This window comes from Culex quinquefasciatus, chromosome 3 (assembly GCF_015732765.1).
Source record: "Culex quinquefasciatus strain JHB chromosome 3, VPISU_Cqui_1.0_pri_paternal, whole genome shotgun sequence".
In the NCBI taxonomy this organism is placed as follows: domain Eukaryota; kingdom Metazoa; phylum Arthropoda; class Insecta; order Diptera; family Culicidae; genus Culex; species Culex quinquefasciatus.
In genome coordinates, this window is record NC_051863.1 from 196,799,561 (window position 1) to 196,826,927 (window position 27,367).

At 34.3% G+C, this 27,367-nt stretch overlaps 3 protein-coding genes and 1 long non-coding RNA gene across 9 annotated transcripts in view; 3 read left to right on the plus strand and 1 right to left on the minus strand.

Annotated features, from left to right (window-relative positions):
* The window catches only part of LOC6031153 (kinesin-like protein KIF13A), a 63,667-nt gene extending 56,360 nt beyond the window's left edge, over positions 1-7,307 (plus strand). Inside the window, 3 exon segments of the mRNA XM_038266267.1 lie at positions 58-191; positions 2,913-3,093; positions 3,157-7,307. Of these exon segments, the coding sequence (XP_038122195.1) occupies positions 58-191; positions 2,913-3,093; positions 3,157-3,221 (380 nt within the window). The 3' untranslated portion in view covers positions 3,222-7,307.
* Positions 2,312-2,822, plus strand: LOC119770781. The gene is made up of 2 exons (XR_005278989.1): positions 2,312-2,542; positions 2,596-2,822. It is a non-coding gene; the product is annotated as an uncharacterized LOC119770781 (long non-coding RNA).
* Positions 7,308-10,124: 2,817 nt separating the features above from the next.
* Positions 10,125-10,955, plus strand: LOC6031152. The gene is made up of 3 exons (XM_038261759.1): positions 10,125-10,248; positions 10,406-10,487; positions 10,546-10,955. Exons 1-3 carry the CDS (start codon positions 10,219-10,221, stop codon positions 10,923-10,925), a joined length of 492 nt encoding a protein of 163 aa, XP_038117687.1. The 5' UTR covers positions 10,125-10,218; the 3' UTR covers positions 10,926-10,955.
* A 3,718-nt stretch (positions 10,956-14,673) lies between these two features.
* The window catches only part of LOC6031149 (serine/threonine-protein kinase N), a 167,960-nt gene continuing 155,266 nt past the window's right edge, over positions 14,674-27,367 (minus strand). For all 6 annotated transcript variants that reach the window (XM_038261754.1, XM_038261752.1, XM_038261751.1 and 3 more), the window contains 6 exons: positions 24,780-25,337; positions 21,599-21,788; positions 21,359-21,540; positions 21,186-21,293; positions 20,980-21,120; positions 14,674-16,549 (listed from right to left, as the gene is read on the minus strand). In XM_038261754.1, coding sequence (XP_038117682.1) covers positions 16,406-16,549; positions 20,980-21,120; positions 21,186-21,293; positions 21,359-21,540; positions 21,599-21,788; positions 24,780-25,337 — 1,323 coding nt within the window. In that variant the 3' untranslated portion in view covers positions 14,674-16,405. The remainder of the gene's footprint in view (positions 16,550-20,979; positions 21,121-21,185; positions 21,294-21,358; positions 21,541-21,598; positions 21,789-24,779; positions 25,338-27,367) is intronic.

The window sequence follows — 27,367 nt, forward strand, 5'->3', positions numbered from 1 at the left end:
GTCAAGTCTTGAGAAATTTGTCAAATCTAATTTTTGTTTGTTTTTTTTTTTCTGTAGTTATGGAGAATAGCTTCTCCACGCCGAGCAAGCATGAGAATATCCCGGACTGGGTCGTCGTTGGAGAATCGGTTCAGATTCGACCATACAACACGAGCGGTGTGATTTCGTTCGTCGGAGGAACGCATTTCCAGGTAAGAACTGACCGCAGATTTGCATTATTTGTGCATTTTAAAACTAATCTGTAACATTATGCCCAACTTTTTTGTCGAAAAATTGCAAAATTTGAATTTATTTTATATTTTCCTATTGTTTTATGACAAAGAAATTCGTATCAGGGCTCTTACAGGGTAACAACCCCTTTAACCCTCTACAATCCAACCCCGCCTTTAGACGAGCTTCGGTTCAAAAAATCGCCAAAAATCAATTTTTCAACCAATTTTTGATCTTTAAAAAGCATTGGAAAGAAGAACTCTTAAAATTTTAGAAAATTTTTGGGTTGGAAGCAGACGTGCATCGGCACTCAATAGCACTTGACAGTTTTTCTAAGGCCATGGCTTGGAAAAGGCACCATATCAATTTGTTTTGTACCTAAAGTATGTTTTTTTCAATGCATTATAAGGTTCTGAACGACCGAAACCTTTATCTTCACTTATTCGCTAGTGTTAGTGATGAAGTTCTATTTGAGTGCTAAATAGCACATTTAGCACTTGAAATTTTTGTGACATTAAATCACTATTATTTTTTTGCTAATCCAAATTGCATAGTGAACAACGATTATTAAAAGCATCGAACTAAAGCTTGTTTTGACGCACAGTGAGCAAAGATTCACTCTGCCGGTTTACGAAGGCAATCATCTCAAAATGTGGTGAAGTGCTATTGAGTGCCGATGCACGTCTGGTTGGAAGTTTTAGTAGTTTTATGTGACTTTGGCAATGTTTTTTTAAAAATGTCATTTTTTTAGGGGTCAACTTTGGCTGTTTTTTTTACTAACTTTTCCTATATTTTAAGTAAAAAGAAGTATACAGTAATTTTTGTAGTGCCCCAGACTATGCCTCTACGCATTTATTTACAATTTAAATAATAATGGTGCCATTTTATAGCCAAAAATGTGCAAAACAACCGAAAAATTGAAAAAGTGGCAATAAGAACATGAAAAAATTAGATAGGCAAAATGTAATGATAGGAGGTGGGAGAATAGGTCAAATACTACCAAAAACAAACATAAACTAAGCAAGATAAAATCAAATTAAAATACAAAAAATGAAACTACAAAAACATAAAACAAGATAAGTAAAGTTTTTCGTAGAACAAAAGTTGCTCAAAATCACCTCCTGAACAAGGGAAAAAAAAATTTCCAAAAAAAAGGTGTAAGCTGCCAGAAATAAATGAATTAACAACAACATCAATTTTATTTTAATTTTCCCAAAAATCGTTATACTATAACTTGAAAACTTTACACCTTTTCTTTAAAAAAATGTTAGGTACTTTTCGAGGAGTTCGACCAATATACAGATTATCACAGATTATACAGAATTATCAATATTAATAACTGCAGTACATTCGAAAACACCCGAAAATGTACTGCAAAAATTAAGCGGCCAGCCCTACTGCGGTATGTTTATCGCAGAGAGGATTCTGAGAACGGATCACATTTCACAGAATCACATCACATCACATTTCACAGAATCTACAGGGGAAAAAGGATGCGTGGACATACTTGCACAAGCACATAAACAGCGACACAAAAGTCAGCGCACTAATCTTATGTAAAATGCTTCTTTGTTCTTAAAACCCCTTCTACTCAAAATGAAAATTACAAAAATCAAATAACAAAAAAATTGGTTTTCCATAAAAAAAAAATAAATGCTATGCAAATAGCCAGATCTTCACCGATTCTCCCAAATTTTAGAAGGTTGTGTTGATGCCTATTACGATCATAAAATAGATGTTCTGATTGAAATGGTCATTTTTCGAAGATTTTCCATACAAACGTCAAGCCAACAAGGACAAGGACTAATAGCAAGAAAACGACTTTAAGCAAGTGGGGTTCTAACTCGTACCTTTTTATTAAAATTACTCAATTTTTCTTTATAATTTGATACATGAGTCGGTCTCAAAGGAGGTGTGAAATATTTAATGAATTTTCATAACATTATATTTTGTTAATTTGAATATTATATTGTAAAATGTTAAGAATAGTTTAAACTTATTCAAAATTCTGTGTGGTTTTACAGTCATTTTGGGGTTGTACAAATGTTAAAGAAAAACACGTTATTTTGTAAAAAAACAAAATAGAAAATTTTAGGCTCAACTTTTATACACCCATAACATTATTTTTTTTCAATCTATGATAACTGTTGCGACGGAGCGCGTCCGAAGCAGCCCCCTGTTCAACGTCATTCGTCTTTGTTTGTGTTGCTTTGTCAGGTGCCCGTGCTGTCGCTTGGCAAGAATCAGAAGTTGAAAACAAACTGAAGCAAGCGGGAGCACGGGCGCAGCTGGGAACGAGAATCCGTTCCAGCTGTGAAAAGACACCGAAGTTGTGAGTAAATTGTATCTTGTGAACTTTATCTGTTATTAATAAGGAAAATATAGCTTTTTAGCGTACGTAAAATGGAAGGAAGTTTCATTTTGTTCAGCTTAGAAATCTGGTGCCCGACCACGTGCCCGACACTCTTTAGCCGCTCGTTTCAACAATAACGAAGGATTTTTTAGTTAGAATCACGTTATTTTAAATGTTACTAAACTAAAAAGCAACTTGTGGGCATTCAGTGATGACTTAACATAAAGAAAATTAAATAAATTGCTAGCGAGTTTCGAAATGTGAACTTTTTTTTTTCGATGACCATAATGTTATTGTTATCGTTATTGACATCGTTAACATCCTTGTAAACGACTGCTCTTTTTTTCAGGGCGGCACCTGGATCGGCGTCGAGCTGGACACGCCCACGGGCAAGAACGACGGCACCGTGCAGGGCATCCAGTACTTTAGCTGTCGGCCCAAGCACGGCATTTTCGTCCGCGTGGACAAGCTGATCCTGGACAAGCGAGGCCGAGCGATGCGGGAGCTGAAGCGGGCGGAAAAGATGAAGGGTGAGTTTTTTTTTTTAGATTTTCCGATTGAGAAAAGTTATTGAAGTGGGGCACTCGTTTCAGCCGAATTTGGCGGCCAGAAGAGCGGCGGCCAGAAAGCGGTCAGCGCCAACGGCCCCCGCAAATGATACGGGTTTAACCGGGGCCTCAGCGCTGCCCTGACGGCGAGTGGTTCCTGCTCGGCTGCGGCAGTGATGCGTCCGATGCCCAGGAAGCGGTTCGTGCCCAAGTCGGCCTCGATGGCCGCCTTCGGACGGACCAAGTAAGAGCGACCTTCCAGAGATCATCTATAGAGTACCTTTCGGTTTGTTTCGTTTTTCGTTTCGTGTAACGTTCGTTTACATCCCCTAGTGATACATGCAAAGCAAAGAAAATGAACCACAAACACACACACTCAATGCGCGGTAAGTAAGCAAAACCCACACACGTTTCTGAGCAATGGAAAACGATAATAATTGTGTACGAAATTATTTCTATTATTTATACACTTTTACATTGTGTGACACACGCAAGATTAGAAAAAAATCCTCTTAAAAAAAAGTCCTAAAAACCACACAAAAAGCGGAAAAATATATTTATTGAGTAAGTGTTTGCAAGTGCATTCTAGATAGAAAGAGTGAAAAGCTACTAAAATATGTAATATGTCGTCAGGAAAGCAAATTTTACGATCCAAACAAAATAAAAAAAGAGATATAAAAATCAACCAGTTCTGTCCAAGGTCATTTAAAGAATACAAACGAAGCTCTAAAGTATAATTATTATCATCTATTGTATACACATTAACCAGAGAAAAAGGTGAGGTGAGGCAGGATTTTCAGCGCGGAAAAAATGGGTGCAATCATTGAGGCGAGAAACCTATATATTGCTAAGAGAATCAAGAAACCAACCACTTTGTAGCCAAAATCAGACGGAGAGAATTTAACAGGGGGTTCAAAGATGATTGAGATAAGCATTATGAATATTTATATTTATACACATATTTAAAGACAAACAACAACAACAAAAAAGTAAGTATGTTATAAAAGAAACATTTTTATTCTACTCCTTTGCTACACAACAAGCATTTTCAATAACATCTTTCTTCTGTAAATCTACAAAGCAAATTGATAAGAAAAAAAGCAGTGTTTAACCCTCTAAACAAGTTGAATCAAACCAACCCTCCTTCACAGCCAGAAGAAGCAGAATGGAAAGACGCGTAGTAAAGTAATCCCAAACAAGCAGCAGCTTCAAAAAACAGACGTAACACCGCTGAAGAGACAGGCTAGACGAAACAAAAAAAAAAGTAAAATAACTAATCCTAGAAGCTATTCAATGTGATGAATGTGTCCACGCAGTTGTAGAACGCGAAATTACCAAATCTAAGTAAACAAAATAACACACACGAAGAAGAAAACCATTCATTCAGTCCATCCCGTTCATTTTTTGAGTCTGGTTTACAAAATTACAAAACGAAATCGTAGTATCACGTAGAGAAACGACACGTTAGAGGGCGGAAATTGATGGTGTGATCGCGCAAATATCACTAAATTGTCCAGCAGATCACACTCACACTCACGACGGAGAACGAGACGAGATATCATTAGTTTGTAGTAGAGACTGTCTGTAAAATTAGTTCTTTTCCCTACCCCAAATTTCTTAGATTCGTGTCATGAGTACCAGGTAGGTAAATGTTCGGTAGTGGTTTTGAGATGTTTATTTATTCTACTAAAGTGTTAGACATTGGCAGCGAAGACGCGGGACTTTTGAGTGAGAACAACGCAAATGACGAAGAAAGCAGCAAATGAAAAGCAAAACGAGCACGTCCATTTTTCCCCTGAGAAATTAAAAAGGTAAAAAATTTGGAATTCTAATAAATTTATCCACAAAACGAGAGATTGAGCAGTCTAGAATAGCAGTCGAGCAGCCGGTTGAGACGCAGTGATTAATCTTCAAATTTCTCAGTGTTTTACTAGGCAATAAAGTACACATATTAGAGAGAACCTAGCTATCTTGAGCGCGTGCGGCTTTTTAGACCAGAAAAGAGTGTGCAAAATGATAGGGCTGAATTAGAGGAGTTAGAAAGCAGAAAACTACTAAAATAACGTTGAGAGAGAGCATCGAATAGAAAAAAAGAGGCAAATTATAGAAGTTACGTAGGGTAAGGTTGACCAGTAGGACCTCGAATATTCCGATTTCAAGTTGGGGATGCGGGGCCGCCACCGCGGGAAGGATCAAACTAATTCCAAAAAGATTGCGCTGTTCGATTGGTAGTAAGAAATTCAAATTTGTTCTGGGAAAAATCACCGAAAAGGTGTCCAGAGACATCGAAAATCCACTTCAAAACACGTCCTTTTCTTTACACAACTGTCCAAAGACTGATCGAACAGCAGTCTGTCAAAAACAACGGCGCCCCAACCTTCATACCCAACGTCAGCCGCGCGCCACCACTGAAGCACGTGTTCAGGAAAAAAAACCAACAACCAAACAAAGCCTGCTTTGATGGCTACGCCCCGTTGCGTAGCCGTTGTTAGCGCGAATTCCCCCTCCTCTTTTGAAGCTTCGCGCACAACGAACCCGCCCTGGATATGGATGAACCTGCGGCCTGCTTGGATTACGACGTTTCGTGCGTGATGTGGGTCCAGCGCCGAACGCAGCGTGCGCCACGTGCTTCCCGTGTGATTTTTTCGAGAAGGCGCGCAGGGGCGTGGGTGAAAAGGTGGGGGCATTTTGATGAAAGTGAGTATTTTTTTGAGTGATGATCCTTCCCGAAACTAGATGGCGCGCCGGCCATGTTGGTTCAAAGAGTGTGTGCATTAGATGAGATTTTAGAGCGCGGAGATTCCAAGGAAAACAAGTGCAAGACGATAGACTAGTTTAAATGTGTAATTTCTTTTTGCTGTCTATGTCAGTCAATGTCAATTTTTGCCACTATTGCCACAACAAACACACTCTTCTAGAACAACGAAAGAGTGTGTGTCCATTTCCTAGAACCAACCAACAATGCTTATGTGTAGAAAGCAGATAATCCAGACAGAGAAAACAAAACATTCAAACACCAGTTAGTCGAAACATGTGAGGGAAAGTGCAATAAGCAAAGAAATGCAATCTTTTGTATTTTTAATCGCAACTGTTTAATATTTGCACCGATCGGAAAACAAATCCTCAATCTTTTTATCGTTCCGTTACATCGACTATCATATCTTTTTTCAAGTTTATCTTTTCTTTGTTTAAGCCTCACGCAAGGCTGAGTGATATCATCAACTGAAACATGTAAATCAAACTTAGTTTAAAGCTTAAAAATAAGATTAAAAAAAAAGACTCCGCTTAGTTATCAATCTACTTCCTAAGTTTTTTTTCTTTTCAAGCGTGTAAAGATGTTTTGTGATTTAGTTTAATACCATTCTATTCCATCGATATGTTTAACCAATGAATGGCACAACGTTATTCCATTAAATGTAAAAAAAAAAACCAAAAAATCAAAACGAAAAAATATCATTCGAGCTTGCACCGTTATTTTGCGTTTAATTTTTTCGCACACCCCCTTCTATGTTGGTGCTTTGTTTTGTAACGTTAACTCAATATCATTGTTCATTCCTGTTTATTACTTGAGTTAAGTTCATGTTAGTGTTAACTTTCACTCTTACACTAAGCAAACAGAAGCACACACACACACAGTTCAGCGTGGAAGAGGCACCGTTTCTAACTAAAAGTACCGTGGCGCGGGAGCGTTGTGTAAAGAACAAACAAAAATCTAACACTCTTTTCTCTAACCTCTAACATGTAAGCGAATAACGCAAAACAAAAAAAACAGCATCAGTCTAAATTTATCATCTGTTGAGAATAGGCGAGTAAAGCGCTACCTTAGTTGATAGTTTATAGAGTACATTAAAGGAAGCAAGCAAGTAAAAAAAAACCTGTAGAATAGAAAAAAACATGCAGTGGAACAGAAAAGATGGGAAAAGGTGTGTTAAAAAAATGGATAAATTCTAGTCAAAAAGAGAGAAAAAAATCTACTACAGAGAAGAAAGGACATAATATGCACAGAGGCGCAAACAGCTGCAAGCAGATTAACAATTGTAAGGTTGAACAAAACAACACACGGAGAAAGGATTAAAGAACAAAAACACACACACACACGCTAAGAATCAGCAACTATACAGAAGTGAAAGCAAAAAGGGAAAATTAAAAATCAGAAAAAGATACAAATATATTAATACTGCTTATTCTGTAATTAACAGAACTGGGTTTACATATTTCTAGAACTGCCGAAAGCCTTTTTTATGAACACCATATTAATAAAGGGTGCGTTCTTTTATTACGTAACGCTTAAAACATTTTTGAAACCCCTCCCCTTCCCGCACCCTCGATACAAACATTTAGAACTTTTGTATTTTTTGAATATAAAAATGTAAGTCCCGAAATTACCGAATTATAAAAATGTAAGTTATTTTTCTTAGAAAATTGTTTTTTTAATCTAAAAATATGTACAAAAAATAATAAATAAATTCAAATAAATAAAGAATAGAATTTTTCAACAATTATTTTTCTTTTAAATATATTTTTTTAAATTCTTCAAAAATCGAAATAATCCAAAACATTAGAGAATTTTGAAAATAAAAAAAACTATAGATCCAAAAATTTAGAAATATATATTTTTTGAAATTCCGGAAATTAAAAGTTTAATAAAAAGCATGAAAATTCTAAGAATTAGGATTGGTACAAATTTTTATCAAAGTTTTTATCACCCCCCTGATTGCATATCATATCATCCCTCGGTCAAGGTCGAGATACAAAAAAAAAAAACAGATAATAATATTTTCGAACATAATTAATTTTCAACAAATCAAATCATTAAAAATTAGTAATTCTACAATTTTTAAAATTTATACAAAAATTAAAAAATTCAAAAAAAAAACTAAAAAGTTTAAAAATTATAAAATTTTTAAAATTACTTAAAAAAATTCAAATTGTAAAAAATAAAAAAAATAGAAACATAAAAATTCAAAAAAGCCCGAAAATTCAAAACGCTAGATATAAAAATGTAACAAATAAAAAAAATCAAAAAATTGAAATTTAACAAAAAAACAAACAATTTTTAAAGTTTCCCGGAAATTTTAAAGTTAAACGTAAAAAAATTAAAAATTCTAAAACAATACAAAAATAAATAATATATTTTCAACAAATCTAAAAATATTTATTAACCTTTGAAAAAATAGTAACTCTACAAATTAAAATAAATTAAAAATTCTGAAACAAAATAAATTCAAAATTGGTCCGAAAAATAAAAAAAAAACTTCAAAATTTTAATGGAAATTGAAGTCTAACTAACTGGAAACAATTTGAAATGCATTTTACTGCATTTAAAAACACATTCAGCAGGGGGGGATCGATTAAAAATATTTTCAATTTTTGTGGAATTCTAAAGTACAGCACCGCAAAAAGTTTTTTTTTCGGCGAAAAAAAAAATCTCTTTAATACTTGAATATTGTACTCATGATTGCAAAACAACTGGGCAAGTGTAAAATGCATTTTAAAACACTTTTTGTCATTCATATGGTAAAACCTGGGTGATGAATAGAGAGAATGCGTAATGTGATTTTCGAATGATCCCACATTCTTTACATCTACATACAAACTAGGAGGCTGTTCAAACACAAGCATGACTTTTTTCTTACTGGTATGCGTTTTGGTTTGTCTAGTTTTCTACATTATTTTGCTGGATAATTGTGTGTGTTTTCAAGTTTCGTTCAGTTAGAAGAGTGTTTTCTTTTTTACGGGTGACGAAGAACTGCGACGAGAGTGTCATTCTGCGATGTCGAAGATAAATACCTAAATATCTTGGCTTATTTTGGAATCCTGCAGCTCTTCCTGGTCCAGCGAAAAATCATCGCTAATTCTAGCAAAGCTGATCCAACAAACAGAAAAGATTTTCACTAAATCAGTAGGTTTGAAAACGGAATCAAACAATTAAGACAACTTTTGGATGGTACAACAGCATCGACTCTATAAACAACTTGCATTCATAATTATTAAAAAATGACGAGCTCGCCTTCAATGTTCGATTACTTGACTTCAACTTCAGGTCCTCAAAAACCAAAAAAAAATCATTCTTGCAAAAAAAAAAACAATTTTGGATCGATATCAATACTCTCCACTTTTGGCGAGCAGTAAATTGGTTCCACTTTGACAGTTCAAAATTGAGGTCTTTTTGCCAACCACTATTCAGCACCCAGGGTAAAACCATAGCTTGTAAATTTAATTTTTATGTAAAAAGTTAAAAAAATCTTATCAAAATATTTTTTAAAATCTATTCTTGTTAGTTATACAGTCCAGACTCGATTATCCGAAGCCTCCATTATCCGATGTTCGATTATCCGAAGGTTTGTATGGGACTTTGGATAATCGAATCACGAACAAAAATATTTTTTTCGTTTTTTTCCTTTTCTTGTTTTAAACATCAACTTCGAGTTCTGCGACCCCATTTTAGTCAAATTTGAATAGTTGATTGGTTATTAAATAATAAAATGCATTTTTTCAATATTTCGTCACCGCCATCTTGGATTTAAAAAATGTAAATCGCTTCAGCGTAGTTTAGGGGTCATACTTCAGCTCGACAATCAAAAATAAGACAGCGAAAAAACAAAAATTTCCGTGATTCGATTATCCTAAGTTTCGATTATCCGAAGTGAAACTTTTGCGAGGCCTTCGGATAATCGAGTCTGGACTGTATTAGAAAATGTCCGATTTGTGTTAGATTGCAAAATCACAATTTTGGTTTTCAGTATTGACCACCATATTGAGCTAGTTGTCGATTAATTTTCATTTTTTTGATGATTGATGGATTTTTGTAAAATTTCTTCAATGATTTACGTCTGTTTGTCTGTAATATTCTTTATAAAAAAATAATCGTGAAACCAAAAAAAATACACCTGCCCATTCAAAAATACTGTTCATCTTGAATGCGATCTTTGTTCTGCTTGTATGCAACATTTTGAATTCAATGGCGTTACTATCGAAAAGCACGTGGCGTTACATTTTGAGTTTACTGTCATCATGACGTCTTAGAAGAAAACATAAACAAAAATAAACCTCTTTGGAAATTGGTTATTTTATTTCGGCAACTTTATAAATTCATATTTTTTTACGATGGAGAACATAAATCCTGCTTTCAAGATTGTAAGTTTAGTGATTTGAGCAATAGTTTATTGTTTCTTTATTTTAAATAAATATAAGGGATTATGATCGTTTTTCGTTGCGAATGTTTTCAAACAAAGCTGTAACGCATGCACTGAGAAAAATATTTCTGTTTAATTTAATAAGTCTAATTGTTTAGCTCAACGAAATTCGTCAACTCGGTTGCACCGATGAAGCTCTCTGCGCAGTGACCTACCGGACTTATCTTCATCTTTGTGAAGGTTTAAATTTGCATAAATTTAAAAAAATCGTCTTAAATAATGAATTTTATTTTCCAAGATCGTTCCATGTGGGACGTCCAGTACAACTTCTCAAGCCAACTGAACACGCTCTACCTGAAAGCCCGCAAGCAGCAGGATTCCCCCGAGGACGTGTACATTCCGGTGCCATCGTTCGACAGTATCCCGCTGGAACGGATCGAGAAACTACAAGCCGAGCTCGTTTCACCACCAGCAGAAGCATCAGAACCAAGCGGTAGCCAAAACGGCAGCCGCTGCCTTGTGCTGGCCGTTTGCGATCCAAGCTCGACGGTGCTGTTGTACCGGATGTCCAACGCCATCAAGCCGGTGTTTGGGAAGCCACTGTCGCGGAATAAAATGCTCAAGCAACAGGCGGCAGCACGGGCAGGGGGTGGTGATGAAACAATGGAGGTTCAATAAAGTTTATTGTTTTTGGGATGAAAGTAAAAAGTTGCTAACCTTGTTTTTGTTAGTGTGTTTCAATCTCTGCTTACCAATTTTTAATATGAGATTATTCGACGCCAATTTTTTAAAAAGCATCATGTACAAACCATTTGTATGTTGAGCATCCATTTTCAATTCCCATTTTAATATAAAAGCAAAATAAGATGTTCCAATGATAACAAACGATGAAAAACGTTACTTTTATTGATACTTGATCATCCATGTTCAATAAAACATTATTTCCGTCATTATTTTTAAGAAAAACAGACATAACTTCTTTTGAAATCACCAATGACTATATCGCCCTGCTGTCATTGGATGGGAAGGTTTGTTATGATTCGGATTTCGTCGGCAAATGTACATGACGTCTTTTTCATGATGCTTTTTTTTCGTCACAAGGTTCATGTAATTTTTTATTTGGCAGGATGACAGGGCTATATAAACAAGTTTGTTTATGTTACTTTATTTAAAATCATTATTACCGGGGCAGACGGTAATAACAAAATTCAAGACATTTCAATAACAAATATTGTTTAAATAACAAAAAGTGTAATGGAATCTTCTTGAAAAATCCATTTTTGCATAAGGGTTTAATAACAATTTATGTTATGATAGCAATATTTGTTATTGGTCTGATAGTGGTTGAAAGCCAAAACAACTTTGGAATAACATTTTTTGTTATGGAACAATACCTCAACAACAAAAAACAAATACAAATAACAAAAAATAATAACAAAGATTTGTTCGAAGAATAACTAAAAATGTTATTTGTTTGTTATTACAATAACAATCCAATAACAAAAAAAAATCATAACAACGAATAACAAATCTTGTTATAAATAACATGAAATGTTATTGGCCAAGTATTTTCAAATATCAAAAAATGTTATTCCCAAGCTATTTCCGTCTGTTCGGGTTTACTGAAGTAACTTTTGCTCATTTTTGGTGGAGACGTAGCTTATAATGAGTACTTTCAGAATATGCAATAACCCAGAAAGTGTCAAAATGTACATGATGCCTTTTGAAATGTTGCCGTCGATTTTTCATTTTTACCGTGTTTAGGTCGTCGTTATGTTCTACAATAACATCGTCGGACATTCGAAACGCGAAATTTTTATTTTTGTTTTCATCAAAATTTGGGTCTCCAGCCTAATCTTAGATGAATTTTACGGGCGTATCGGTGTTTCTCGGTGAAATTGAATTTCTATTAAATTATAGGAAGGTCGTCAATTGATAGGTGGATTGTTGACAAATGTTTCAGAAGAAACATTAACAAATCTCAACTCAAAAATAAAAATTGGAAAAAAAATCTTGGTCGATTATCCGAAGTCTCTATAAAAACCTGTTGGTTTCATTAGGGTTTAATCACAGACAATGTGTGTCTGTGTTAAGAGTTTTTTTTATTTTAAAGTTGCTTTTTTACATTTACTGAATTTTAAATTTTTGCATTTAAGGGATCTGGACTTTTTTTGGTTAGGTCCTGTGAGCAAATGTAAACATTGAGTGTATCCCTTTCACACCTTATGTCAACCTTCGTTGGAGTAAGCGGGATACACTCAATGTTGACATTTGTTCATAGGACCTAACCAAAAAATGTCTAGAAATCCTAATTTTTCGAATTTAAATTTCAAAGAATTTTAAACGTAAAGGATTTTTAAATTTTATTAGAATTACCGATTCAACAACTTAAGACTTTTGGAATTATAGAGTTTTAGATTCAGAATTTAAGAATTGGGTCCTAAAATGAAGCTTAGATTGCTGATATTATTTTTTACAGCGATAAAGCTTATTTTTTGAGTAAATTGACCCTTTGTACGATCACAAAGAGTTTAAAATGGATTTTTAAATCAATTTTGAAAAATTAATCTCGCGGTCCTTGTTGACAGAAAAGTTCCTACTTGACAGCTCGTTCCAAGGGGACCATAGTTGATCCATCGAAAAAATGTTGTCTTGTCATTATTTTTTTTGCATTAAAATGAAAAAAGCGATCAGAAATGGTTACGGATCGTGTTTTTTACCGTTGTACATAAAAATTTACATATGGCTTTAGAAGTTTAAGTTTTAGATTTTTTTTAAATTTTAGTTTTTTTAGGTTAGAGAATTTTAAAGCAATTCTCTGATATTTTTTACGATTATTTTTTAATTTAGTTGAAAATTTTGCCCGCAAAATTGAGTGGAACATTGTATGAACGAACTAATTATTCAAAATGTATGTTTTGGTCATAGAAAAGGTAGGGGAAATCTACCCATTTTAATCCTAATAAGCGGTCGTGTTTGAATGATGCTGGATAATCTAGAGTCTCCCTTGAATTTTACTAAAACCAAGTACACCAACGAGTAGAGCAAGTTTTTGTGAACATTTCTGTTTATTTTCACTTTCACTAAAAGTTATTCTATTTCTTTACCAAGCATTTAACAAAAAAATTCCCAAGGGTATTCTAATCGAGGCGAATGCATTGGGCCACGCCCATTTTTCTAATATCGGCTTAGTTCTTTTTCTTCCAACACTCTGTCGAGTGTTGCCATTTGCGCTGACAGTTCAAACGAACACTCACGAAAAGTGGCATTTATAGGGAAAGTTTCCTGGCATCGCTGGCTGTGCTGCTGGTGGTGTTGACGGCCAGCCTTTGTTCTTTTTTGCCTTCGTCTCTCGCTCGGTTTTCTTCAGCCTTCGATTGGAATGCAAAGTGAAAATTGACGTGAACGTCAAACGACTTGGCGCGTTTGTTTTTTTGATGGCGCTTGCTAATTTATTACATTTTTTATTCTTCAAGTGAGTGCCTTACTAATGATCAAAAGAACATGTTGCCGGTAGTTGGAAGCAATTTCATGTCTTAAGCGCCGTGAAAAAGTAAGCGAAAGTGAAAAGTTAATTTTGGCGATATTCATTAAGCGTTTGAGGGATTCTCGTGTGTGTCACTGTGTGTGCCAACAAAATGATGAGAAGTGGTCTCGCAAAATACAAATTATGATCAAAAGTGCATTAAATGTGATCTTTTTGGCCAGTAAGTGGCAAACATTTGCGTGCTTACTCGAGGCGGTGCTGTTGCTGGTAAGTTTATAGCCCAAATAGTATTTTTGGAGCTCAAACTCTCCATATGACGAAGATAGGTGTTTGATTGGAAAGGGTAGATTTCCCCTACATGCATAAAAAAGATTATGTTTTTTCTGAAAGTTTTTAGGTGATTTCATTTTTAGATGCAGTTGGCAACCAATTCAAATTTGACTAAAATGGGGTCGCTAAACTCGAATTTGATGTTAAAAGTCTGGAAATAGAAAAATACAAAAAAAAACCTTCGGAAAATCGAGGCTTGAGATAACTGATTCTGGAATGTAATTGATATTTAGAACGTCCACTTAAAAATGTTTCAGAATAAAAAATGTAAAGTTGTTTGTTTAAATTAAATTCATCATCCCGGTACGAGAATCGAACTCACGACCTCTGGATTGGAAACCCAGCACGCCGCTAGTCGAAACCCATCCCCTACCGGTCAGTATTCCCAGTGAGTAGAATTACTCTTTGAAGGGATCTGACTTTGCCGAGCCAGACAGGGATCGAACCCATCACCTTCCGCTTACAAGGCGAAACCCGTAACCTCACGGCCACGGAAGCTCGGCGAACATGTTGAACATGTTGTTATGATTTCAATTGTAAATTAAGATTATATCTTTTACGAAGGATGTTGTGATATTTCCACGGCTGACAGAAACGAGAAGACCACGGTTTAACTTTTAATCTTTCTGGTATATTTGTTAACCTCGAAAAATGCATATTTTTTTTTTCTTTACCAATAAACGACTATTTAGTATAATGTGTGTTTTTTCTTCACTTTAACTTTTCTTTTTTTCTGCAATTCTTTTAATATGTAAACTCTCTCTCTCTGTCTCTCATTTTTCCTACTCTCCTCGATAAAAGTTATAATCACGTGTTTTGTATGGATGTGTCTGTGTTTCCTTTCTTCTTTTTTTGTGACGATGCCTGCGTTTGATTGTGTGAGTGAGTGAGTTGGTGTGTGTTTCTAAATTAATGTAACGTTTTTAAAAAATAAACAACGCGCCTACTAATCCTCTTTCTTTCTTTCCTTGCAGCAACTGAGCTTGGCTTCTACATAATTCTGCTGTTTTTTTTTACGTTTTATCGCTAAGCCTAGAGTCATACATTTTTTTCTGTAGTAGTAATAGTAGTTAATAGTGATAGGGGTTTCTAATATTCTAACATTATCGCGCGCGCGTGTGTGTGTGTATGTGTGTTTGCGTTGCTTCTTTCTACAGCTAATATAAACACAATCCACTAATAATAATGCAACTGTTTCGCCTCTTTCTTTCTTTTTTTGGGAGGCGGAGGCGATTTTCTTAAAATCAGCAACGTGCTTGGAATTGAACTGCAAACGTAACGTAAATTTACAGTTTACAGGAAAGGAAGTGTGGGGGGGAAAACTAGCATAAATTGTGATTTTTTTTTTGTTTTCACGGCGTGTTTTAAAAGAATAAATAAACAGTGTTTATAAATACAATAAAAAAAGGCAACTGTTACTGAACGAAGGCGCTGGTTTAGTATTTTAATTTTGATTGTCTTCAGTGGGGGAAAAAGAAGAAAAGAGAAAAGAAACGTCATCGAATCCATTGCTTGACAGGGTTCAATTCCACTTTGCTTTCAACAAGCTTTCAACAACAATAAAGGCACCTTACAATTACTTTTTCGGTTTGCTGCTGCTGCTTCTGCATAAATGTGTGATTTTGAGGGGGCTTGATTAACGGTTAAGCTTAAATTCGTATAAAAAGAAAGGAAAAAAAAATCTGTTTCACTTTTCCCTCTCTCTCTCAATGTTGATGATGCATTTTTTATCACTCTTCTCGTCGTCGTCACGCGAATTCTTAAGAATCATCTTTAAAGCCTGATTTTATTCCTTCTGTTTCAACCTTAAATAGAGCTGCTGCTAGTCTTTGTCTGGCTTCTTTCTTAAATGTTTGTTTTTTTTGCTACCTTTTTCGTTCACTTGGAAGACCATTCTTGTTTGTTTTTGTTTCATGTGTAAAAAAAATGTTTAAAAATCATAAAGAAAAATCTCTCTGCTTGCAGTAGAGGGGTTTCTCCACACTCTCTCGCTCTTTTTTGTTTTGTTTATCACCTATTGTGTATATTTTTGTCGCTGTTTTTTTGTTTGATCAGCTGTTTAGCATACGTAATTGTATATATTATTAACATGTTTTTTGTTTGTTTGTTTTTTTTTATCAATAACAACGACTGTTTTCTCTACCCATGCAGTTTTCTTCAAACCTTTTACTTTTTTTTGTTTGCTTTATATCCAATTAGTCCACTTGAGCGATAACGAACGGGAAAAAGAAAATAAGGAAAAGTACTCGCTCAAAGGGGAGGAGACCGCAATAGACGATAGGGAAGAAAACAGAAAAAGAACAAAAAAGAAGACTAACTAAAAAACGACGCAAGCTTACTGTCAACACCAGTCCGCCATGTAGGTAAAGTCCTTGAAGTAAGTCTGTTCGCTCTCGGTGAGGACGCGCGGATCCTTGGGGGGCGTCAGCGCCGGCTTCTCCGACGTAAACTCCTCGTCAAAGTTGGACACGTCCTCGGGGGAGCGCTGGAAGGGGAAGAGAAAAAAAATAAAAATAAAAAATAGTTTGTAACAAAAAAATCAATAAAAAACCCTTGTAATGTGAAAAAATCCAGCGAACTCTGTTACTTTTCCAGTGTTGGAATTCTCGTGCTCTCACGAGAAACATTTCACTCTCTCGAGTTCCGTGAGATCCGAGCTGCCGAGCGCAACTCACCGATTGCCCGTGCTCTCGGTAGCGCTCGCTAACGGGCCAGCTCGCGAGCCAGAATCACTCGTGAGCGAGAAGTAAGACTAGTTGGCAATGAAAAACAACCCGTTTGCAAGCGGACAAAGCTTTCCTTCTTCTCGCTCGAATTCCATCACTGTTTTGCCTTCCTCACCTCAATGAGGAAAGGCTTTAAAATCACTCGAAAAATGAACTTCTTTATTTGACCTCGTAGACCCACCTTCACGTATACCTATCGACTCAGAATCAAATTCTGAACAAATGTCTGTGCGTGTGTCTGGATGTGAGTCCGTGCACCGAAAAATATGCTCATGATTATCTCCAGACTGGCTGAACCGATTTGGACCGTTTTGGTCTCATTCGATCCGTCTTGGGGTCCCACAAGACCCTAGTTAATATTATGAAGTTTAGAAAAGTACTTCAAAAGTTATGCTAAAAAACGATTTTAGCTAAACTTCGGAAGATTGTAAAAAGGGTGGTTTTTGTAAGAAAACCCATCATGCTATATATTATTAGAAAGGTATTTGAAACGCGTTAAAAAGATTGAAAATCTGACAACCCCATCAAAAGTTATGAGCACTTAAGTGTTATTTATAGGCTTTTTTGAAGCCGGATCTCATATATTTTCATGAAAAAGTTGTCCGGATCTATAATGCCCTTTCCAACAAGCCCAATAGATTGAAGATCTGACAACCCTATCAAAAGTTATAAGTACTTTAGTGTTTTTGATACACGATAATTTGATAAAAAAAATAAGTGTTATTTATACACTTTTTTGAGGATGTGTAGTGTCTTCATTTTATGAATGTGAGGAAGGCACCAACCACCTAAAGGTGGATTAAGTAACGTTTTTTTTTAACAAAGAACAGCTCAGAAGACCAAAACTTAACATAAACAAAAAAACAGAGCTTATTTATCCCTTCTATTTTTTTCAAGAAATGAAAAAAAAAATCAGACAAGTGCTTACACACTAAGATTATTTTACCGTATTCTGCAAATTATACCGATTTTTCAGTAATAAAGTTCCTTAGGCTTCATCCATAAAGTACGTCACGCTAAAATCAGCCAAAATTTACCCCCCCCTCCCCCTTTGTCAAGCTTTTCCTATACTTATTACATGCAATGTCACACTTGCTCAGACCCCCTCCCCCTAGAGCGTGACATACTTTATGGACGATGCCTTATAGTTTATCTTACAAACGATTTTCTTTTTTTTTTTTTTGGAGGGTGATCCAGCCGCACATCGTTGATGTCGAAACCTCTAAACTGGGCCCTCGTCCTGTCACGTCCGTCAGTAGTCTTGTCGTACATTACAACTAGAATCAGATCTGCCAATGAATTAGTACACTTCGACCAAATAAACACTGACGCTGTATGGATCTGACTCTAGAATAAATGCACAGTTGTGTGTTATTCATAAGTCCAAAATGTTCAATTATTCATATAAGTCCAAATATTCATTTGCGGATAACTACCTAACTTGAATTGAATACAAGATTTAAAGCAACCTATCCGAAAGCTACTCTTATCTCAAATCCCCGACATTTTAATTATTAACCAAAAAAAAACTTTTCTTTTAAAACCTGTCTGGTTTCTTAAAAAAAAAAAACAAAAAAAAATAACAGTTGATATTTTACAAGTCGTGAATTGAAAAAGAGACGACCATTTGTTCGTCGGAATTCCAGTAGATCCTCGATTCACAACAATGGTCGATACAATCATAATCCGACAACCGTTAGTTCAACAGATCAACGAATTTAGTCCGATATCATTTCACTATTGATTGATCGAGGCTCTATGGAAATTTTGACAAATCAGAATGGTTTTTATGCTACTTGAATGAAAATCACCGATTCTGATAGAATTACTAAATTCACTGTTACTAATTTTGTCCCTAAATAACTAAAGGCAAAGTATAAAAAGTTGATATTTATAGTTAAAATCCTAAATTCTACAAACACTATTTTTTTAAACCCGCATCCTAACCTGACACCCACGTTAAGATAGGGAAAAATCACATATGTAGCGGTTCATTGTACAAATGTGATATTTCCACTATCGGAGAACCTCCTTGTCTCGATGACAGCTTACCGGCCATCGATTAAGCCCTGAGACTACGCCAAAGTGGGTTCTCGCAGCATGAAGTGGTGTCCATGTGTAAAAATGGAAGCTTCAGCAATATATTGAACACTTCGATTTTAATTCCACATCGAATCAAATCATACTCTTTGCCAAACAAGCATCAAACCTATGACACTCATTATGACAAAGCCCAGGGAGTTTATCTTACAATCGATTTTCGGTAAAATTTCATTTATTTTGATGGTTTACCGACCAGGAAAAAAACGATTTTCCAACAAATGGATTCGGTAAAAACGTCTAAGTGTGTATGTTTGAATGATGTCGTGGTTTTTGAAGTATTTTCCATGCAATGTAACAGCAAATGGTCTTGAAAAAAAGTTTATTTTCAACTATTTTTTCAAAGGCCGTTTCCACCTCGGTTTTTTTTGACAAAGTTGTAAAAAGAAGTAAGAAAAAACAGGTTCATTTTCAAAAATACCCATATCAAATCTTCTTCCCCATAACTGTATTCACATGATTGCTGTCACCACGCAGTCCCTCAAAAGAAAAAAAAGAGAGAGAGAAAAGGAAAGAAAGAGCAGCTGCCTTCGTGTCGCGCAGCTGCATGAGTGCCGAGCTCGGCTTTCGTTCGTTTCACCTTCGTGTGCGTTCACGGACGGTCTCTTTGTAATGACGATCACGACAGGTGCGCTAAGTCAGAATTCAACGATCGATGAGAAGGCTAGCTGTCTGACTAGCTCTTTTATATTTCGGACAATCTCTATTATGACTGTTCCCCAAACCGAATTGCAAATTAAGGCTTAAAAAACCTATTTGATTGCATTTAAAAAAAAAAATTACTGTCTAGACTTTATCAGGACTTTTCAGATACACGGAAAAAATTAATTGTTAATTTCTATAATCATTGAAAATTGAAATTCAAAAGCACGTGTTTTGTTAGAAAAAATATTTTTTTAGATATTTTCTTGAGAAAATAGCTATTCAAAAAAAAAATCTGCCAAAATTTTTCAACGATTTTTCTCTCTAAGACTTTCAAAATTGGACAATTAGTTTCTGAGGTACAGCCTGACAAAGAATTGGAGTAGATGAGAATGATTTTTTTTGTATGTAATTATCAACTGACTGATATATCGGGAACTTTTGGTTCCATTTTCAATGAAAAAAAGTGTTTTTTTTATCTCTTATCTTACCTTAAATTTTTTTTTTTTTTCAATCAAGTGTAATATTTCAAAAGGCCTAGATTTAAGAAAATCCCTTATTTAATTTTTAAATCAAATTCCGATTTTCAGAAATTGTTTTTCTGATGTGCTTTTCTTTCAAGAATTATATTCTAAAAAAAAACAAAACAAAAATCGACATTTTTTACCATAAATTGGCTATAACTTACGAAAAGCATTTTTTTTTTATCAATAGTTAATGTTAGATACTTTTCGATTGCTAATTCCATGCCATTTTTGACAACAATTTAAAAAAAAATCGTTTTTTCGACAAAAAAAAAGTTTTTTTTTCAAAAAATGTATATCTTTTGAACTAGATTTTGCACCATAGTGCATAGGCTTAGAATATGTCTTTTTTAGTCCCAAGCACATAAAAATAAGGAAATTAAAAATACATGTTGTGGGAACTAACTAACTAGGATTTATTCCGTGTTTCTTTTTCGAAAAGTCTTAATCATAACCTACAACTTAGCCAAAGAAACCAAATTGATCAGAAAATTTCTTCTCAAGATATAGAAATTCATACATTTACATACCCATTCTGTATGACCAACCCCCTAAAATAGTATTAAGACTTGTATGGAAAAACTGATGATGCAAAGTTGCTTCAAAATTGCAAGAATAAAGTTTCATCCAAATTATAAAATACAAAATCGCGAAATAATTTGCGAAAATGCAGAAAACTATTCTTTCAAAAAATGCATAAATTATCTTTGGAAAATTATTTGAGTAACAAATGATTGTATGATTATGCACGTGCTGTTCAGTAATTAAAAAAAATCAACACGTGAAGGCATTTTCGCATTTTCGAACAATTTTAAATCAGGCAAAGTGAAAACCTTTACACAAATTTTAAGGACGAATGATAAACAAAAATGGAAATAAGAATATTGAAAAATAAACAACAGAACAAATCTATTGATACTTACAATGGTTGGCACGAACGGCGGTTTCACCTTCCTGAGCAGCAGATCGTCCCAGACAATGTTCCGGAAGAAGGCCTGCCGCTTGACGTCCTCGGCGTCCCGCTCCGACGAACCGAGCCGCCGTTCGGGATTCTTGCGGAGTAGCTGTTGGTGGAAATTGTGGTTTGAGGATCATATTTTCAAGACAATTGACAAGTTTGAGGACTCACCCTTCTCATGATGGCTATCGCCTCCAGCGAAAGGAACCTCGGATACCGGACCTCGTCATTCACGATCGAATCAAACACCTCCTCCTCGTCGTCCCCAGGGAACGGTGACTACAAAGAGAAACAATTAATTAAAGTTTTTTTTTCAAAACTACTCAAGTTCAAAGCAAGCTCACCTCTCCCACCAACATCTCAAAGATCAGCACGCCGAGACCCCACCAGTCGACGGCCCTCGTGTACGACGTCTCCGTGAGCACTTCCGGCGCCAGGAACTCGGGCGTGCCGCAGAACGTACCCGTCCGGTCGCCGAAGCCCATGCCCTCCTTGCACAGACCAAAGTCGGCGATTTTCACGTAACCTTAGAGTGAAAAAGACATTAATTTAAAAATGTTCACCCTTTTCAACAGAAAGCTCACCCTCCGTGTCCAGCAGCAGGTTGTCGAGCTTCAGATCGCGGTAGATGATCTTGCTCTCGTGCAGGTACTGCAGCCCGAGGACGACACAGGCCGCGTAGAAGACGGCCCGCGGTTCCGCAAACACATCGGTGTGGATGTGCATCATCAGGTCACCGCCGGCGGCGTACTCCATCACGAAGCAGACGTGTTGCTGGAAAATAAAATTAAGATTAAAATATTTTCCTGTTGAGTTTACTTGAAACCGCGCTTAAGTGTGATTTTTGTTTTTTATTAATGAATCGTAAAAATTACAATTAATAATAATTCACATGTTGGTATAAACGCCTTTTTGAAAATTTACGAGTAATTTGTTTTCTTCAAAAAAGTATCGATGCATAAATTTTGCTTAGTTGGCAATAAAATTCTAAAATTCCAAAATTCTAAAATACTAAAATTCTAAAATTCTAAAATTCTAAAATTCTAAAATTCTAAAATTCTAAAATTCTAAAATTCTAAAATTCTAAAATTCTAAAATTCTAAAATTTAAAATTTAAAATTCTAAAATTCTAAAATTTAAAATTTAAAATTCTAAAATTCTAAAATTTAAAATTCTAAAATTTAAAATTCTAAAATTCTAAAATTCTAAAATTCTAAAATTCTAAAATTTAAAATTCTAAAATTCTAAAATTCTAAAATTTAAAATTCTAAAATTCTAAAATTTAAAATTCTAAAATTCTAAAATTCTAAAATTCTAAAATTTAAAATTTAAAATTTAAAATTCTAAAATTTAAAATTTAAAATTCTAAAATTCTAAAATTTAAAATTCTAAAATTCTAAAATTCTAAAATTCTAAAATTCTAAAATTTAAAATTCTAAAATTCTAAAATTCTAAAATTCTAAAATTCTAAAATTCTAAAATTCTAAAATTCTAAAATTCTAAAATTCTAAAATTCTAAAATTCTAAAATTCTAAAATTCTAAAATTTAAAATTCTAAAATTCTAAAATTCTAAAATTCTAAAATTTAAAATTCTAAAATTCTAAAATTCTAAAATTCTAAAATTCTAAAATTCTAAAATTCTAAAATTCTAAAATTTAAAATTCTAAAATTCTAAAATTCTAAAATTCTAAAATTCTAAAATTCTAAAATTCTAAAATTCTAAAATTCTAAAATTCTAAAATTCTAAAATTCTAGAATTCTAAAATTGTAAAATTGTAAAATTCTAAAATTCTAAAATTCTAAAATTCTAAAATTCTAAAATTCTAAAAGTTTTTGTCCCTTTTGTTGTCTTCTGATTTTAAGGGATGTTTTAAAGCATTTTCAAATTATACTTGAAAAGGTGAAATAAATTTTCAGAGAGCTTTGAAAAGTGCAATAATTTATTGTATAAAGCAATTATATATTTAGGTTTTTATTACCCTTTTTTAAATTTATTTTAACATTAGAAGATGCGAATTTAAAATTTTTAAATTTTAGATTTTTTTACCTGAGGAATAAAAAAATACAGAATTTCTTTATTTAATTTTCTTTTCATTTTTGAAATTATATCATCTTTTTAATTTAACAATATTTCTGGAGTATTTTTTAAAACATTATTTTTACATTTGAAGATAAGATGTTTTTAAATTTTAGATTTTTTTACCTGAAGAATTAAAAAAACAGAATTTTTAATTTGAATTTCTTTTTATTTTTGAAATCATATCAGTTTGTAATTTAACAATATTTCTGGAGCATTCTTTTTTTTAAAAGTCCAATAAACAAAATTTTGTTTTTGTTTTGCTTTTAGGATGTTTTTTAATTTTCCTTATTTCAAGGCTGTTTCTAAAATCAATAAAAATCAGTAATTTAAATGTTTTGTTTAATGGACCTTTTCAGGAAAAAAAACTAAAATTTAATTATAATTTTAATTTCTTGAATCTGATTTTCGGGAAAATTTAAGGAGATAGGAGACACAATTTAAAACAAATTTCGCATTGCAATTTTAGAACTTTGATATTTTTGCTCTTTTATTTCTTAATTGAAAATTTAAAAAATGGTAAAGCTTGGATTTTTTTTTAATTTTTCGAGGATTTTAAATTTTAACGTTTTAAAAATCTCACGTTTTTAACTTCAGTACAGTCCAGATCAAGAGTGCTCCGATTTGGCTCAAATTTGGTATGGGAGTTACGTATTTTTTTTTGTTTGGCGATTAGGTTGGTCTAAAAAATTACTTTTTTTGAACGATTTTCGCAAAAACTTCATTTTTTCTAAAAATCATAACCCCGCAACGGGTGAACCAAGTATAGCTCGCTACTTTGCAAATTTTCGAATGAATATTGCTCGAGAAATGATTTGGGAACGAAGCTTGATTTGGCGTCGGAGCCAAAAGCAAACCCTATACTTTTCTTTAGTAAGAAAGGCAAAAAAATGTAATAAGTTGTGTTTCCAATGAAAAAAATAAATAAATAAATAAATAAATAAAATAAAATACCAAGACGTTTAAAAAAACATAGTTGAATACACTTACAGATCAAATGTGGAGTTTTTTTTTGAAAAGGTCCAATAAACCAAATTTTCAGTTTTTGCGTTTTGGGTGTTTTTTTTAATACCCCTGACTGGCGGTTTCAAAAAACACCCAAAAAGCAAAAACTGGAAATTTGGTTTATTGGACCTTTTCAAAAATAACTTCAGACAGGTTTATTTGAAGGTCTCGGGACCAAAGAGCTCATAGCTAAAAATATGTTTCTACGCATTTTCAGAATGTTTTCCGTAGCACATCCAAAAACGGTGAACATCCAATTTTATTCAAATGCCTTTTTGCAAAAATCTCAATAAATGCCATTTTTAGACCACCCTATTTTGGATAAGACTATCCGAATCGCAAAAAACGGTCTAATTATTTTGGCCAAGGAACTCCCATGCTAAATTTGAGCCAAGTCGGAGCACTTTTATTCTGGATGTCAGGAATTCAGGAATTTTTGAATTTAGTTTTTTTTTGTTTTTTTATTGATTGCTTTTTTTAAATACTTAGCAATTAGCAATTTTGAGAATATTAAATTTAATATGCGTTTTAAAATGTGTTTTTTTTTTATGTTAGTCGCATACATCTAACAGAATTCGAACACTTGACCTTGACTGCACCTTCAAATGATTGCTGTCGCCACACTTCATCACACAAGAGATAGGTAGCGAGAGAAAGAGAAAGCATGTGCCGTGAAACTCACCTCCGTCTGGAAGCAGGCAAACAGATTCACCAGGAACGGGTGCCGCATCGTGTTGGCCACCTCGAAGATGCGCTTCTCGCTCAGCAACGACTCGACCTCGTCCCGCGCAATAATGTCGCCCTTCTTAAGCGCCTTGATGGCAAAGTACTCCCCCGTATTTTTGTACTGCGCCAGAATGACCTTGCCAAAGTGGCCCCGACCAAGCACGCTCAACAGCCGGAAGCTGTCGATTTGCATTCCTGCTCCACTTCCGGCACCTCCCACCTGCGACTGGCGCCGACTCTCGTACGCACTGTCCCGATACTGGAGGGCACGGGCGGGGCCTTGGCGTCGCGCTGGTGCCGCCGGACCGGCCACGGCCAAATCCGGTTGCGGGTGAAGGGCAGCTTGCTGTTGCTGCTGGAGCTGGAGTTGTTGCTGGTAGTACTGTTGCTGTTGTTGGAGGGCGGCTGCCGCTGCCGCCGCGGACGTGGCCACGCCCTGTGAGTGGTGATGTTGTTGTGGTAGTGGTAGTACGACATTGCCGGAAACGCCCAGGTGCTCGAACGGTTGGATGATCTGGAATGAGAGGATCAATTGAGATTTTTTTTTTCAATTTTCAGAGAGGCGGCGGTTACAACATTTAGTCATATTAGACGATTACATTAAGCGAGAACGAATATTTTTGAGTTGAAGGGGTCAAAACAGATGCTGGAGCGGATGACCGAATGTACGGAGTGAGATTGGGGGGAGGAATCTTGACTTATGATGCCAATGGACGGTTGTATGATGCGATTTTGGCCAATTAAGTATTACGGAAATGGATGAATTGTTGGATGTTGGATGTTATCGTGCACAAAACAGAGGCTTTAAAAATTAAATACGTTCTGAATAGCATTATAGATTCAATTGAAAAATCAATTAAAATAAAATAAAAACCAAAGAAACATGAAAATAAAAGCTATCTAAGTCTCACTCGAACAGCCACTCGATTTAAAATGCTAATATCTCAGCAACTATTTGGTCAAATTTTTAATGTTAAAATATAAAACATTTGTAAAAATTTATAGATCATCTTCGATTTTCTGTAAATTTTGGAATCAAGACTAACATTTCAAAAGTTTAAAAATTAAATAAATACGGATTTTAGGAAATTGTTCTTTTTTTGTGAAAAAAATTGTTTGAAGGTGAGCAATTCTCTACCAAAACCGGAATTGGATTTTACTTGTATTTTTTTTAATTTTGGCTGCTGTCCATACAAAAATGGTATGTAAATATTCAAACAGCTGTAACTTTTGAGTGAATTTTCTGATCAATTTGGTGTCTTCGGCAAAGTTGTAGGTATTCTTGAGGACTTTTGAGAAAAAAATAGGTACACGGAAAAAAATAGCAAATTTTTTTTATCAACTTTTTTTTCATTAAAACTCAATTTTCCAAAATACGTATTTTTTTAAAACGTTGGCGACGACAAAATATAAATCGACGCGTTTTACTGCGACTGCAAGCCGAAACAATCTCCTTACGTATTTTTTATTTTCGAGATTTTTTGATAAGTTTTAGGGGACAAAAATCCGCAACTTTTGAGCCATAGAGAAACATGGTCAAAAAATCTGCCGCCGAGTTATGAATTTTTGAAAAAATAGTGATTTTGGAAAAATCTAAGTTTCATGCAAAAACAAGTTTGACATTATTTTTAATGCAAAATTGAATTTGCAATCGAAAAGTACTTTACAGATTTTTTGATAAAGGGCTCCGTTTTCAAGATATAGCCACCAAAAGTTTGATTTTAGCGAAATATTTGCAGTTTTTAAATTTTAAAAAATAGTGACCATGAGTGACAATTTCTAAAAATATTTTTTTTGAAAATTTCAGAAAATTTTCTATACACTTGTCTAAGAGACATTGAAGATTGGACCTCGGGTTGCTGAGATAGAGCCGCTTTAAGAAAAAGAAGCACTAAAATTGAAGTTTTCTAAGTCTCATAAAAACAACCCACCATTTTCTAGTGACCATATCGAAAAATTTCACGAATGTTTCATCTATTAACATTGAAAATCGGACCATTAGTTCCTGAGATATCGTCAGGCTGGCTGACGTTTCTGCAATCAACTGTCAAACGGTCAAAATGTGCGAGTTTGTTTGTCGTAGTCAAATACCTCCTTTAGCTGAAAAACGAGACTAGTTGGAAAACACATAAAAAATAGTTTTTTTTTGTCAATTTTATTCTTTGCAATGCTTCATCTCTGCAATTATTGGTCCGATATTCGAAGGCCTAGCATTAAAATTGTTGAAAATATGCTCAACTACATGAAAAACCTATTTTCGGAAATAGAAATTGAAATTGACATTATTTCAAAAATCTTAAATATACTTTTCTACCTAGAATTAACCCTAAAAGGGCTTTAACTTGAAAAAGATGCGTGTTGTCAAAAAAAGGCAAGGAACCTTCCACTTACAAATTCGATTTTTCATTTAATAATCGCTTGAATTTTTTTCAGAGTGCATTTTCAATATGAAAAAAAAAATCTGATTTTTTTTGTCTGTTACCAACAAAAGTTGTTTAGCCTCATCAATCATGAAAAAAAAAAACGCATTTTGTGATTCCCACT

Bases quoted from the DNA above. Each gene is read 5' to 3' on its own strand.
- LOC6031152 (XM_038261759.1), top strand. From the start codon at position 10,219: ATGGAGAACATAAATCCTGCTTTCAAGATT. The intron at 10,249-10,405 runs GTAAGTTTAGTG...CTAATTGTTTAG, and splicing joins TAAATCCTGCTTTCAAGATT to CTCAACGAAATTCGTCAACT. The intron at 10,488-10,545 runs GTTTAAATTTGC...TTATTTTCCAAG, and splicing joins TTATCTTCATCTTTGTGAAG to ATCGTTCCATGTGGGACGTC.